This window comes from Pagrus pagrus (genome assembly GCF_965226575.1).
Source record: "Pagrus pagrus genome assembly, chromosome: 19".
Classification (NCBI taxonomy): Eukaryota; Metazoa; Chordata; class Actinopteri; order Spariformes; family Sparidae; genus Pagrus; species Pagrus pagrus.
In genome coordinates, this window is record NC_140203.1 from 23771299 (window position 1) to 23788026 (window position 16728).

The following is a 16728-nucleotide window of genomic DNA, read 5'->3' on the forward strand; positions in this document are numbered from 1 at the left end:
TTTATAGCTCAACAAACTAAATAAACAAACTCTTCATTTTCACGACTGAATAAACACAATATCATACTAATTTTACTTTGTTTATATGTGGCGGACCCTGCCACCTTTCCAGCTTCAAACAGTGACCTTATTTTCCTTTAAGAACAGCTTGTTCATTCAGTTATGTAACAAGTAAATATTTCTGAGTTTGTATCATTACCTCATTAATATTGTAAATATTGATTGAGTTTGAATTTCCTCTTTAAAACTACATAGTGCTACACTACAAGATGCATTGTAAGTGCTGACTGGCGTGAATGGGGATTTTTTTTTTTTTTTTTAATTGACCAACCAGTGAACTGATAAGGAAAACTGCCAATCGGATTTCCTGTGTTGGAAGTGACGTTTCCACGCTGGCCAATCAGCGCTGGTGAACTGCAACTACCGCTTCCTCCTCCTCCTCCCTCGGTCCATGAGATTACAGCGAGCAGCGGCAGGCTGATGTAAGGTTGCACCTCCGCAGCGGAGCAGACACCACCGGCATCCTCTTCTGGGGTTTCATTACAACACGGTTATTTAGTTGGACTGGCGCAACACCTGGACTGACATGGCGACGGAGATAGCAAAAGGTGTGGAACAAGTCTCAGTGGGTAAGAGAAGATATTAGCCTAGCCTACGCTAGTGAGCTAGCTCCCAGAGACATGTGTGTCTTGCGGATTGCATCAGTTGCTGTGATATTAGCAGTTAGCGTGCTAGCTGACGCTGGTATCTGTTTCCGTAGGTCTCTGGTTCGGTGTCCATTCACACGGAACATATTTGCAGTCACTGAATGTATGTGTGGCTGCCGAATAATTGACAGACATTGATAAAAAACTATGAGGACGGTAGAGGCTAATATTTAGCCATGACAGCTGTCAGTCTACAATGCAGCAGCTAAGGGGCTGCGTCAGTCACCTAGCTAACCCAGCGTATGAAGCCGACCTCGCTTTGTAATTCTGCTGTATTTTAAGGCAACAGACGTAAATGTAACATATTTCACTAATATGCGAGCCGTTATAAATACTGCTTGTGCTTTCACTTTCATCTCCCTGCGTCACATTATACGCAGGATCAGAATAGTCTGGTAGATACTTGTGCTAATAATGTCTGTGTCCCAAGCAAAACGTCCAAGGGTGATGAGCATCAGTCCTTCAAAAAACGGAGAAATAATAAGTCTAGAGACATCTTCTAAAATATAGAAGAGGCTTCCATAATGCTCTGATTTTCCTGTTTTTTTGTTTTTTTGGGGGGGGATTTGAGAAGCCAGTTGTGCTTTCAGTGAAAGCACACTGAAAGTGAAACAGTGAAAACACTGTATCAGAATGATAATGTCGCCATCCATAAAGAAATCATTATCCCAGTTTGGAGTGAGTGACCTTAACACAGCCCTGGCATCAACCCCATCCAACACTTTGGATGAACTGGAACACCTGCTGTGAGCTACACCTCACTAATGCTCCTATGGGCTGAGGCTGTTGTAGCAACACAGTTAAAGGATAACTACTGTTTTTTACAACCCGGACCTTTTTTCTAGCAAAAGATACGATCATTTACTCACCCAGATAACTTTGGTATCATTTGGCGTCGTTCGGACGAAATTAGATCCAGTGTAGCGGCGATATATCCATATAATGCGAGTAACGGGGCATCGACACACAGCCTCTATATAACACATTATCTGCCACGAAACTAGTTCATTTCACCAATATTTTGTTACGATATGCTAGTGCTATTCCCCTCTGAGTCCGGGCTCGTCTATTGTCAACATCCGGGGTCTGTAGGTTGAGCTACTACCTCTGACCTGGAAGATGTCGTCTCTGAGCTGCGCGCGCACCCGCGACAGCCCGGCTTGTTTACCTGTAGCTGCTACTGCTAGTTTGACCCCGGATGTTGATAACGGACGAGCCCGGACTCAGAGGGGAATAGCGCTAGCATATCGTAACAAAATATTAGTGAAATGAACTAGTTTCGTGGCAGATAATGCGTTATATGGAGGCTGTGTGTCGCTGCCCCGTCACTCGCATTATATGGATATATCGGCGCTACACTGGATCTAATTTCGTCCGAACGATGCCAAATGACACCAAAGTTATCTGGGTGAGTAAATGACCATATCTTTTGCTAGAAAAAAGGTCCAGGTTGTAAAAAACGGTAGTTATCCTTTAACATCACACTTGGTTGGAATGTTCACATTGTCCATAAACTCTTTGACGAAGGCTCGACCTAACTAGATGTCCAATAATCGTGAAAAATGCTCATCACAGTTTCCCAGAGTCCAAAGTGATGTCTTCAGATTGCCTCTTATGTTCAACTACATGTCCAAAACCTTGTGGACCTAAAGACCTTATCATACATGACATAGCAAAGCGACAAATCCAACAATTAAGAAGCGAGAACAAGCACATGTTTGACAAATGTGCTTGAAAAATGGTTTGAAATATTTGGCTCTACCTGTAAACCAAAACTGGAGGCTTCAAACCTCCCCGCAGAATCCTATTCTGTATGTCAATAGCACTACATTCATATTATCTGTCTGTGTACAGTCTGAGGAAGCTGCAGATGAGTAGGCACTTCAAAATGTGTGTTTCAATCTTGCTTCAGGAGGCAAAAGTTCAGAATGTGACTCATCATCAGGGAGTCCCTTCTCTTTCACTTATCTTGCCAATTTGTGCCTTGGAGGGGGGGTCAGTGTACACTATTCTTGACTTGATGCTGTAAAGAAAGAGAAAAACAAGGAGAGCATTCCCATTCAATTATTTAATATTGCCACGCTGACGTTTTGGTCAAGACGCCCATCCTCAGTGTGTTTTCTGGCAAATTCCCAATCAATCTACACAGGCGTGTTAATTTTAGGTTACCACAATCAGCTCAACATGTACATCCCAATAGGGAGAGCTCCACTGATAATCAGTCACTCGCTGCCGTCGCTTTTCAAGCAGAAATGTCAAACATCTGATTGTTCCAGCTTCTTAAATGTTGTATTTTTACTCAGAATTCTGGAGTATCTTTCTAGTGTAATACGTTTTTAAATTAATGTAAAGTAATTTAAAGATAGTATTCCTGAGAGTATTTCCCCGGCACACCATTAGAAGGTGGTATGCGTACCTTAGTTTAAGAATAGGGGGATTAATCTATTAATCCTAAAAATAATCAGAAGATTAATCAATAATACAATTAATCATTAGTTTCAGCCCTACTGCTATAATAGTATTATAACCTGACTTGGAATGGCATATGAATTTCTCCATTTACACAATGATAGTTCTTTTTTTGGCACAAGCTCCTCATTCGCCATGTTGGTAGATATAACTCACATTACATTGTGTACAAAGCATCACCACAGGAGGAGCTACGTCAAGCAATTCATCCAGTCAGCACAGAAATCTAGTTGGCTACATCACTTTGGTCATGTAGTCACTGAGTTTATGTGAAGTTCTGAAACAGAAGTAAGAGGACGTTAAATACACAAAAACACACAATCTCAATGTTTTACCTGAAAAGTAGAATGTGGACGCCTTCAAGTTTGATCACAATCTAAAATCATCAGATCGCCATCCTCTATTTGGAATTTATTCTTATGAGCTACATCTGATTTAAATTTGGTAAAAGCAGTTGTCATTTGGGCAAAACCAACAGCTAGAAATGTCAACCTTCAAAATGTGTACAAATTTCATTGTTAATAATATAAGCTAATTATTGAAGGATAAGGGTACTGAGATCCTTTATTTTAATTATTGCCAACACATGCCATGAAAAGCCAAAACCATCAATATGTCACTACCGACTAAACGAACCTCAAGCCCAAGGTCTCCTACTGAATACGTAAATCTGTGATCTTTCCTAAAACAGCTTCAAGCTGTAGTTTGTAGCAAATGTTCAAACAGGAGTAAATGATAAAAGCCCAGGGTTGTCACCGGTATTCTCCATGACTGAGAGGGAGTGCTGCTGTGTCTCACTCTGCCTCTGTTTCACAGGTGAGCTGTATGTGTCGGACAAATGTGGCAGCGACCAGGACGGAGACGGCACGGAACAAAAACCCTTCAAAACTCCTCTCAAGGTGAGCCATCATGTGGCTTTATGTACTTCTGTTGTTTAGTTCAGTTGTATCCAGGCACGTGCTCTTTAAAATGCTTCATGCTACAGGATTTATTCTTGGTAGAAATGTTAGAGGGGGTATTATTGATCCACTGTTTGTTTGTTTTATTTTTTATTAATTTTTTTTTTAAGTGAAGTAGAACATAACAAGTGGGAGACATTACAGGATCAACACAACATGGGAAAACAGAAATTGAGTGCAGAAAATGGCAACAGCAAAAACGAAACAAGACAAACAAAAAAACAAACAAACAAACGAAAACAAAAAAGTGCCACACTGGCACATTGTATGTTGGGAAGCTGTGGGGCAGTCTGTTATGTGTTTGTATGTGTGTGTTGGGGAGCAATAAGGGGGACTGGTTCAGAAATAATAGAAATGGCTGAAGGGGAAATAAGAGGGAGATAGATATTGAATGAATGAATTATAATAAATAAATTTGATTAAATATATTAAATAAAATAAAGTGGGGAGTGAAATGCGGAAGGGACAAGGAGGTTAAGGGAAAGACAAAAGGAATGTTTAAAAAGGAAATTACTTGGTTGAGTCTTGGTGGAGTTTTTTAATTATTTTTTTTATTGATCCACTGTTTGATCCAGTTGCACTGATACGTCTATCAGCATCTCATTGTGTTTATGAACTAATCCTCACAGGCTCTGATGTTTGCTGGGAAGGAACCATTCCCGACAATCTATGTAGAATCACAGAAGGAGGGAGAGGTTGGTATGATTTCTCATTCCTTAATTTGTCACTTGAATTATTTTTCACATCTCCCTGCTACATGCACACAAAAAAGTGGATTTGGAGAATTATTACACACCTAGTTATGATACAGTAGACAAACAAGAGACCACCTGGATTAAACCTCAAAACACGTAATCCACTTTTTCTGGATGGCCAATTTGAAACTGAACCCTTTTAAATGTTCCTCTTATTTGATGTTAATTCATTAGATTTTTCGTAGTATTTTCATATTTGTGTTTCTCATCTTTCGTTTCTCAGCGATGGGCAGTGATCTCTAAGACGCAGATGAAGAATGCAAAGAAGGCCTTCAACCGTGAGCAGATAAAGAACGATGCCAAAGACAAGAAGGAGGTGTGTGTTTTACCGTTCTCTTCACTTCAGCTCCTGTTAGAAACAACATAACACAGATAGTTTGGTTTTTGCCTTACTTAATGTTTTGTCCTGTTTTTGTCCCCTCTATATACAGTTTCAGTGTGTTGTTCTAGTTGAGCTTTAATTCATACATCTATATGACCGGTAGGCATGTAACATGTTTGCTCCATGTTTGCTGTACAGGCTGAGGACACTGAGAGGAGAGAGAAGAACCTCGAAGAAGCCAAGAAGATTGTCATTGAGAAGGATCCCAGCCTGCCTGAGCCCGAAACGGTCGGTGTTTCACAGTTTATGTTGTTTCTGCTGCTAATTATTCCTTATAAACTCACTGGATGTTGGTGCAGATAACCACTATAACTTTTCATATAATATATACAATATATCATGTCAATAGATGGTTTATATTACACTGTAACACATGTGGTTTCCATTTAAGTGTTTAGGGTACTCCACATACATAAAAAGCATGTGTAACTGGTGTATAAATAGTTAATGAATGCTTCATAACACAAAACATAGTTTATAAATGTTCTCATAACTCACTGATGTAATCAGTACAATATTACAACTATGCTACATTGTCGTTTAACACATTAGTGACACATTAATTCATCATAAGGGCTAGCCTAGTTCTGGAGGTATTAAAATCCTTCTATTAGCTTCCTTAATGCTCAGTAATGAACATGATACATCTTGTGTTTTAAATCAGCACAAAACACAAGCTGTCTGAAATTGGCCCTTTTTTCCAAATCAAGAACTGTCTGAACAAACATTACACATCTGGCCAGAGAGTCGATGCCAGCTATCAGTACTTGACATTTGTTTATTATCTGTGCAACAAGCATATTTTTGCAGTCCCAAATAAAAAAGGACCCAACCTTAAAAACAGTTCTACTTGTTATTGTGCTAATGACCTAAAGATGAGTGTTGACTGTGTTTTTCAGGTTAAAATCCATCAGCTGGAGGCCAAGAGAGGTCAGAGAGTCAAAGTGTTTGGATGGGTTCATCGCCTCAGGAGACAGGGTGAGGAGCCTCATACATGGATATAACAATACATCCATGTGTCTCACTTGTAGTTGGTCATGAGAATTTTCTTTTTTAAATGAATCAAAAGCAGACTTTGAAACAGTTTTTGTGGCAACAATTCATTTCAATATATATCTTTTGAACTTAATTGACACTAACTTTCCTCCTCTGTATTTTCTTGATGCCTACAGGGAAGAACCTGATGTTCATTGTGCTGAGAGATGGAACTGGTTTCCTCCAGAGTGTCCTGTCTGATAAACTGGTACAGTGTAATAACTTTGCATTTGACACTTTATACAGGTTTGCACGTTTGGCTGGGCAAAACATGTTTTTAATTTCCAGTTTTTGGACAACGCATCCATGACAAAGCTACTATGTTAGCAATTTTATGCTGGAATGGAATACACTTTTGAATGAGAAATGTGAAACAGAATAAAATTCAACCCAAGAAAATCAACAACAAAAAGTAGAAAGTCACTACCACACTTTTCATCTGACAGAGCCTTCAATACTTCTATAATCTTTGAAGCTTGAGTTAAATTATATAAGCTAAAATGTTTATTATAGTTATGATATAAAGCTACCTGTTGACTGTCATACTGTATTCTTTTTTCTGATGCTAACTAACACCGACTTGTTTTCTTTCTCATCTTCAGTGCCAATGCTACAACGCGTTGGTGTTGTCCACAGAGAGTACTGTAGCTCTGTATGGAACAGTCACTCCAGTTCCTGAGGGGAAACAGGTAAACACACCTGCTGCACACTAGTAAAACCTGCAGTACATGTTCAGGAAATCACACAACGCACTCACATGAACCGTAGTAACCTGTTCACTGTGAGATACACATGCAGCAGCTCAGTAACCTGATGTTTGTAAATGCACTTTAACAAGTTATGATACTTGTTTAACGTCAACGTGATATTAGTTTTTACTAACAGGGCAAATCTGCCTGAATGTTCAGCTGTAGAAAGGGATTTCTCAAAATAACTGGTGACAAAAGTGGCAGTTTCATGGGATGTAATTAAGGATGGGACTGTAATTAGTGTATGTAATGATCTCATTTTTTATCCCAATACACTTCTGTCACAAGTCTTTGTCCTGCACGCACTCACATGTAAAAAGGTTGATTAGAAACCAGCACTCTCCAAGAGAGAAATGAGGTTTCTCCACTCCCCTACCACAAAAATGGGTATATATTAATATGAATTGTACAGAGGCAACGGATCACAAAACTGACAGTTTGGAATGTATCCTGATTTTGAGTCATGACGGGGTCATTTTTTAGATCAGCAAAAAAACAAAATGGAGCAAATATAACTTTGCGTTCCATTAGGACAGAACTTCAAAAGGGATTTGTGAAGTAAAAAAGCGTAAAAATTCTCCAAGTCTAAACCTTGTGTATATAAGAGTTTTTATTGGCCTATATGTACTCCGACTGAACCACACACTCTAAAAATTGAAGACATTAAGTGGTGATCTATGAGCTGTGTCACACTTGTGACAGGTTAGCTCTCTGGTAACCTGTAAACTAAGCTAACACATGATTGGTCTCTCCGTGTTTTGGCTAACATAGCACAGCAGCTGTGCTCACTGACAGGTTATGCTACTGCTACTTAACACTACTTTTATTCCAGTGCATGCGTTGGAAATGGACTTGAGTGACAGTCACTAAAACACAGCACATTTAAGATACAGTTAAGAAGAATATGTCCTCACCACAAAAACACTGAGTCATCCCAACAAGCTTCACTGGCAGCTCGCAGATGTAGCGCACAGGTTTAACTGTGGTACAAAGTGTAAATTGCATCTCAGGATCCAGATTCAGGGAATTATGACTTTAAACAGTAACAGCACAAGTGAAACTGTATTTTAACCTATAATGGTTAAGATCATTTGTTGCAGCCCTAAATTGAACCACAACTTAGGAGGTGGACTTGGATCTGTTCCTGTAAAGATCTAACAGTTACATATCCAGAATTCTTTGCTGCACTATAAAAACGTGTAGAAGGTCCTCAGTGAGCTCTCGTCTTCCTCTCCCAGGCGCCTGGAGGCCACGAGCTGCACTGTGACTTCTGGGAGCTGATTGGCTTGGCTCCGGCGGGCGGGGCCGACAACCTTCTGAACGAAGAGTCAGATGTGGACGTTCAGCTGAACAACCGACACATGCTGATCAGAGGAGAGAACGTCTCCAAGATCCTCAGGGTCCGATCCACCGTCACACAGTGCTTCAGGGACCACTTCTTCAGCCTTGGATACTATGAGGTGAAGCACGCAACCTGAATGCCTTTTTCATGGTCAATTTACTTATAAATGTGTGTGTTTTTACTTTTAATGGAAGAAAAACGTTTATTAGGGTTGCATTCTGATGCCAGGGGTCCTGTTGGATTCAGTTCCAGGTTGATAAAATAAGCAGATTTGTAAAGCTCCAAGGCTTATTCATTTCCATTTTTATTTTATTTTTTATCACATTCTCCTAACTGCTCTTTATTTATCAGAAAGAGCAATCTTAAAAACATTCAGTTGAAATGATGAATGTTCCACAGATATACACATTATATCAGCTGCAGCCAGGGCTTGAATTGAAATAAAAGAAGGTGCCAAGTTGCTTAAAGCTGAAGTGTTGATCTTCACTTCAATAAAGAAGCAAAAGCTGAAGAACCCCTTTACCTATTACTGAATTCTAAATGTGTCCTAAAATCGTGTTATTGCATCAGTGCAGGGTTAACCACAGGCAGCAAGCTCAGTGGCTTTTTTTCTCCTGTTCAGCTTCTTAGTTTGAGCTGGGACCATATCTAATCTGCAAATGTCTGCGTGTAGCCTGGGGTTTGTAGTCTTTAGCTGATTGTCTTATCTCATATCCTTTGAATGAGTGAACAGCAGGATTTGGCTTTAGTAGCATTTTGTCAAATTTGAATGCAGTGCCAAATCTTCTTATCAAATCCAAATCCATTCAAACCCCTTATTGACTATGTACAGTGTAGACTTATCTTAAAGTTATAATCATTAAAGCTGTTGTTTAATGATTTATTTTTATTAAAGTAATTAAATAAACAGCTCTATATTCCAAAAGTAATCACGGTTATAGACTGTGTCAACACTTGAGCAGCTGCTCTATCTAAATTCAACTGAAGAAGAAGCTGGTGTGTCTGTTTATGACAGCCAAACAAACTCACATTGTTTGAATTAATAAGTCGGTCAATAATAGTTTCAGCTGCAATCTGATTTCATGCTATTCACGGTGAGAGAATTTTTTCCCACAGGAGGGCACAGTAAAATTAGGGTTTGGTCAAACTTGGTTTGAGGAGTCGTAGAGCTGAAGGTGTCTGGTTGCACACCAAAGAGTCAATGAGAATCCTGCTACTTGATTGTTTTGTATGTTCTGTGGAAATCCATTGAGGGGATAAAGACTCACCATCAGAGCTGAACAAATCCGGTCATCTTACCTACACTAAAACCCAAACTTAGTGAGCAAATCACTTTTGAGTCCCTCTAACCACACTTTGTTTATTTGTTTGTTTGTTTGTTTTCTGTCTGCAGATCACTCCTCCAACCCTGGTGCAGACTCAGGTGGAGGGCGGCTCCACACTGTTTAACCTCAACTACTTTGGCGAACAGGCGTACTTGACGCAGTCCTCCCAGCTCTACCTGGAGACCTGCATACCTGCCCTTGGTGACACCTTCTGTATTGCCCAGTCATACCGAGCCGAGCAGTCCCGCACCCGCAGACACCTGTCTGAGTGAGTATGATGTTCAACACCTACATAAGTAGTCCTGTGTAGGGACTGACAAACATGGAGGAAGACTGATAAACACTGATTCAACTGTTAATTGTGGTAACCGTTTATGATATTGGTCAGTGAAGTTAGAAATACATAGGACTGCAGAGTACAGTAAATCTATGTAAAATGGAAAATATGAATTACATTTCAACTGGGCTTGTACGCCTCCTGCATTTTGATTATTTACTTATTTTCTGTATTCAGGTACACTCACATTGAGGCCGAGTGTCCCTTCATGTCCTTTGAGGATCTGCTGAACAGACTGGAGGATCTGGTGTGTGACGTGGTGGACCGAGTGCTCAAATCCCCTGCCGCTGAGCTGCTCTACGACATCAACCCCGTACGTCACATTTCTTGGGATATATGTGTGTGGTCAAACTATAATGTTCACACAGTTTGAATCCTAATTAACGTTGAATCACTCCTCTGCTGGTGTTTTTCCTCCCAGAACTTCAAGCCCCCCAAGAGGCCGTTCAAGAGGATGAACTACACTGAAGCCATTGAGTGGCTCAAAGAGCACGACATCAAGAAGGACGACGGCACCTACTACGAGTTTGGAGAGGTGATTATTGAACATGACAACACATCCCCGTTTAAATATCCAAAGCACACATTATTCTCTAAATGAGTTATTGTCTGCAGACAATAATCACGACACAGAGCTTTGTCAGGAGCCAAGAGTTCGCTTTATATCAGCAGCCATCTTGTAAGAGTTGTGGAGTTGCAGGTCGTGAGGTCCTGTCAGTAAGAAAGGGCTCAGCTCCCCTGCAGTTGTTTGCACTCACCTGTAGGGGGCATGGCTGTCCTGACTATCAGCTGGAGATAAAGCTGATGAATGTCAGAAACATTTGACCGACACTGACATCATGCTTTGAGCTGTGTTACAGTGTGCAAGATGTTGGAACATAGATTTTGTAATTATTAGTCAGCTAATTAAATAGAGATTTGTTTCAGGTTTGAGTGTCATTAACATGAACAAATTCCGACAAAAAACTTAATCTTGTAAATTTGGTTTCATGTCTTGACTTCATTGGGTGAAACTTCTCTGATTTGACCTGTCTGTTGTGTGTCTCACTCTCAGGACATCCCCGAGGCTCCAGAAAGGTTGATGACAGACTCCATCAATGAGACCATCCTGCTCTGTCGTTTCCCTGCTGAGATCAAGTCTTTCTACATGCAGCGCTGTGACGATGACAAACGCCTCACTGAGTCGGTACGAACATCAGAGCTCACACTTGAATCAAGTTCAACTTTGGGCACAAAACCTAGAGGTCTCACCAAAATGTCTTTGAAAAAAAAAGTCATTTGCAAAAGCTGATGAATGGCATATGTTTTTCAGGTACCAGTAGTTGGTAAAGAACTAAATCATGATGGTGATGGTGGGGCAGAGGAAAAAGAATCTGATCCCCAGTTATGACAATTCATCCCGTCACTATCAAATAGTTGTTAAAACAGCTCACTTGACACATTCCCATTGGTATTTGTGTACATGGCTCAAACCTAAATGAGACATTAGACTTTAGAGCTGATGTTTGGACTCAAGACCGGAGCTCAGAAACTAGGGGCTTAAAGTGATCCTCCACTCAAAGACAAAATTAAACCTGTGCAGGAAGCTGTCATGTTGTTTTCTATGTGATGAGCTGTCTGAATGTCTCATGATTGTTTCTGTGCCGCAGGTCGACGTGTTGATGCCAAACGTTGGTGAGATCGTCGGAGGCTCCATGCGTATCTGGGACTCTGAAGAGCTGCTGGAGGGGTACAAGAGGGAGGGCATCGACCCGACCCCCTACTACTGGTACACTGACCAGGTAACACAAGACTTATTTTCTGTTTGACTTTATTTGCTCCTTGGCCCAGAAATGAATGACATAAAAATAATAAATAAAAAAAATGTAAGGCAAAACATCTTAAATAGACTTGCAGTCAGTGAGGTATTGAGATTAAAAAACATGAAGCTTGATGTGGATGACATTAAAGTGTGGGTGTGTTTGTGTGTTTGCGTGTGTGTGTTTCAGAGGAAATATGGCACATGTCCTCACGGTGGTTATGGTCTGGGTCTGGAGCGTTTCCTCACCTGGCTGCTGAACCGACATCACATCCGAGACGTCTGCCTGTACCCACGATTCATCCAGCGCTGCCGACCCTGAACACTCTGACACACTGACCTGGCATGTGGCAGCGCTCAATTTGCCATAAAATGTGTTGCGACAATATTAAATGAAAAAGAATTCTGTGTTCTGTCCCTTCAGCTTTTTTATTTTCTGTATCCACCTCAACTCTGAAGAGTTAAAATCATAGTGTACGGTATGACTTGGAAGTCCCTCCTTTTATCCGCCTCACTGCCTTCTCCTGGTTTGTTCTGACTTGAAACCTGAATCTGATCCTTTGTGCATCCGTTCATGTGGCCTGATTATTTAACCAGTTATGAACACTGTCCTGTTACTGTCTGCAAGTCCTGGAAAAAATGTAAAACCGTCTCAAATGTGGTCCTGAATGCTGCTTAATAACAGCTTAGTAAAATACAAAGAGATGTAGTCGCAGTGCTGATCATTTTTAATCATACATTTTAAGTTAATATTCCTGTGGAAAATTAGAAAAAGGGATAAACTGTAAGTTGAAACATTTTAGTACACTGTCCACCAGCCATTCGAGTTGTCCTGATATGTCAGCAGCTTTTCTTCAGTAATTGTTTATTTCTTAAAATGTAAGGACCATTTAAAAAACCTTAGAATCTTAGACAATCTTCCAACTGATGGCCACTCTGGTTGGTTTCTGCGTCACAGCTTAATTGGAAAATATAACGAAGTAGTCCCATCCCCGTTCAGATTTAGGTTAATGAGGTTCAGGAACCAAATAGTTTGTCAAAATACATTGAATACCTAATGTGCATTCACATTTTCTCTGATGTGGAACAAAATGCTTTCAAATAAATGAGTCTGTGAGTCTTAATACAGTGAGCCTGTATAAAATGTCTTCTGGGGCCAACAACCACAACCTTCAGACACTCTGTAGGTCAGAGTCACAGGAATAAAAACAAGCATGGACTAATTGGTGTGTCCCTCCTGCTCAGGAAGTCGGAAAACTATTGACTAACACATTCATCGAAGACAAAAACAGACTTTTTTCATGTTATTATGGCGTCTTTCTCACAAAATAGTAGACCTGTTCTCATAATGTGATAAGGTCTGTTTTTTTTTCTTTCATGAATGCAGTGCTTCTGTATAAAACGTATCAAATGTACAGATGTCAGTGATGGTGACAGAATGTTTGTGTCTGATGACCACAAAATGAATTCTCAGTCGATCAGTATGTGGACACAAAAACTACGCTTGTGATTTCATTTTGTTAGTTTTGATGTAAAGAAGCTAAAGTACATCCGAATCATGATTAATGCAGTGCTGCCACACACACACACCATACTGGAAGACCACACTCCTCATTGTCTGTGGTGGTTTGGTGGTTATACTGTCACCGGTTGGTTAAAACTCCATTCACAACAACAACAACCTCACCGCTTCTGTGTACTTCTCATGCGTTTGAGAACATTTCACACTTTACCTGAAAGAACAAAGCTGGATCTGGAAGTGAAACGTTGACAGCAGCCTGTCCATCAGATGATTGTGATTGGTGGTTTAGACATGCCTCCAGCTCTCACCATGTTTGTCTGCTCTGCCTCTTACGAAATATGACAATACTACTCAGTAACTGCACTTGAATAAAATGGGATTCAAACAGATGTTTGTATGAGGGTTTTTCTACATCCTTACGTTTCCTGTCTGAGTGATGGCTAATGACAAAACCTGTTGCTCACCTGCTGAGGATTTTAATGTGTTTTTTCTTCTTCTCATGACAAACCAAGTTTATTTATACAGCTCCTTTCAAACATAAAAGTATTTTAAGTGCTTTACAAAGGCATCTAACATTAACATTTTAATTTAAAACACTAGAATGAAATAAAGAGATAATATGTTTAGTTCTAGTTATACCAGGCACATCATACACTTGAAAACAAAGGACACGACTTTAAAAAGGTGTCCTAGAGTATAGCTCAAGCCAAGTATACTTTCATCACGATTACTATTAAAGCACTAAAGACACTGTAAGTCTAATAAAGATGTACAAACATGACATAAAAAACTAATTAACCTAAGTGGAAAATAAAAACTAGTACATCTTGAATGTATGCTGAAATATATCTTTATGGGGCTCTGTGAACTTCTGTGTTCTGCTGCAAGCGGGTTGTTTATGTTAGTGGACTCTGGCACTGATAATAGCAGAAAAAGCTGACCTGAGTCCTTCACAAGGAAATCCACAGTCCAGCAGCATTAAACAAATAGTCCTCAGGCTTGTGTAGGCAACCGAGAGAGACGAGGGAGGTCTCTTTATTCACGTCACGTTACAATCTGCTCACATGACCAGTAAAAAAGTCATAAACACATGTCAATTGCTAAAAATTGTTACATAAAGCCCCTTTAAATGAAGTGTGATTTGAAGTGAACTCTTAGATTTACTGTCAAAACATATCAAAAATGTTTTACTTGTGCACTTTAACTAGTACATGTATTAACCCAGGCATATACAATTATTTATTTTAAATAGCAGACCACAAAGCAGTACACAAAAAATATGCCTTTAACCATTTTTTTATTTATTTTCTCAGGGACGGCACACGATTAAAAGTAACTGCACCGGAGTAAGCTCACAGCGGATTTGATCTGTTGTCCCTGAACAGAACAGCAAATATACTGCCTGAACACAAAACTGACTGTGACAGCATGACATGAGTAGGAGACCTTCTCTACAAATACAAAGCAAAAGAAACCATGTTGACACTGAAACAACATTGTCTCTGCGGTGAAGACAGACAGACAGACAGACAGACAGACAGAGACATGCTGGACTATGTGGAGACTTCCTTGTTTGGCCACAACCACGTGAACCATCCCTTGTTGGCTTTGTGCCTCATTCCGGCGACGTGTTTTTAGGAGGAAGGAGGAAGCAGTTTAACACCTCGGTTCGAGAAAAACTGGTCTGATTTAAAGGAAAGCTGAGCAGTTTGAAAACACCTTCCTTTGTTTCAAAAAAATCTTTTCAAAGAAAAGTTTTCAAGGAAGAGAAATGACTTCTCTTTTATAAGCTGCTTTGTGTCTGACTTAAACAGTCGCACAGATGGAATGAAGTCCTGACAGCGCTGCTTTTATCCTATTAAAGGGGCAATTAATATGATGTCACCACAATTACAGCTTTAACATTCAAAAATGAACCAACATTGTTAACAGGGTGTGAAGAAACATCAGTGTTGGCATTATTTACGAGATGTGTGTGTACTGTGTTCGTCCGTCCTGTCTCATAATACCACTGTGAACCACAGGAGTTGATAGTCTGATCGCCCCATTAGGTTCAGTGGGGAGATGTAACAGTTCACTACTTACATATATCGAATCAGTAAACAAAACAAACTCACAAAATGTCAAGAAAGGACATATTTTTACACCTATTTCCACAATAAACAGAAAAATACAACCGTAGGCCGTTTGATTTCAAATTTCTCTCTTTTACAGAACCATGACAGCTCATCATGAAACACACTTCATTCAAACTCGACATTCAGGAAAGGAAATAAAGCTCACCAAAACAGTCTTGGTCTGTCTTTCTCTGGTTTGGTCAAAATCCTCAATTCACCTAGTAAGAGGTGAAAATATTCCAGCTCTATATATTGTTTAAGCCCGCTGCTGATGCCCAACTCTTTCTCGCTCCTCTGCTGGTGCAAACCTCCCCTGTCCCTGCCTGTTTTGTCTTCTCGTCCCCGGAGTCATGGTCCTGTAAATCGCCTCCATCCCAGCCTGGTGTCCTGTTCACTGGGAGGCAGCAAAGCACAGTTAGCTGGGCCCTGCTTACTGCAGTGTCTCCCCCTCATCATCAGAAGTCACAGAGGGGCAGATTCCCTTCAGCTAATATGGCTACTCAGCTCCACGGTTAACTGAGCAGCTTGCTAATGGCAGCTAGTCGTTAAGGCCTAAGATAGCTTCGCCAGAGAGTAGCCTACACTGAGAAGCAGTGAATAGTTAAACTTGTAGTTTTGATCTTTCTTACAAATGACACCTTTAAATGTTCCTGCTTGTTAACATCTTATAGTCCTGGTTTATTGTACTGAGCAGACAGTCTTTTAAGTAAGCGTGACTTCAGTAATGTTCTCAAATCTCATTCTCATAAAGCAGTTTGAATTCAAAGTTGCACATAGTGTTACTTAAAGTTAATCTGAAACCATGTTCCCTAGCACTTTGAATTCTTATCTAATCTAATCTGATCGCTCATCCTCCTTTAATGTATTCAGCTACTTGCTACTACTTACTTCGCTAGATTTGAGGGTAGAAGGTGGTACACACTGCAAGGCCAAAAGTATGTGGATAGCCTACAGACTGTCCCTGTGGACAAAGGTGCCCATACACTTTTGGCCATGTAATGTAGCCCACGAGGAAGGAAATGTGAAACAGAACTACCTTTATTAGCCTAAATGTTCAGTATTCAGTTTAAGGACAAAAACACAAAGATGTCAAACATTTCATCTACTAATTTTTACAAGCACTGTAATCAGAACACTGCATCTGTCCCCCTCCCTCCACATCTGTCCCCCTCCCTCCACATCTTCTCTCCTCACATCTCTTCTTTCTTTCTGAACCACACAACAGGATTAC

The 16728-nt window shown here is 40.2% G+C and overlaps 1 protein-coding gene across 2 annotated transcripts; it reads left to right on the top strand.

Annotated features, from left to right (window-relative positions):
- Positions 1 to 443: 443 nt before the first annotated feature.
- On the top strand, positions 444 to 13769 carry nars1 (asparaginyl-tRNA synthetase 1). 2 transcript variants are annotated; one of them, XM_084382609.1, is made up of 15 exons: positions 444 to 629; positions 3993 to 4075; positions 4765 to 4830; positions 5114 to 5206; positions 5411 to 5500; positions 6172 to 6250; positions 6445 to 6515; positions 6910 to 6996; positions 8295 to 8516; positions 9792 to 9991; positions 10238 to 10373; positions 10482 to 10595; positions 11115 to 11246; positions 11710 to 11841; positions 12049 to 13769. In XM_084382609.1, exons 1-15 carry the CDS (start codon positions 587 to 589, stop codon positions 12178 to 12180), a joined length of 1680 nt encoding a protein of 559 aa, XP_084238735.1. In that variant the 5' UTR covers positions 444 to 586; the 3' UTR covers positions 12181 to 13769. The 2 variants fall into 2 exon arrangements, with proteins under 2 accessions (XP_084238735.1, XP_084238736.1); XM_084382610.1 differs by having other exon boundaries at positions 444 to 608.
- Positions 13770 to 16728: the final 2959 nt, after the last annotated feature.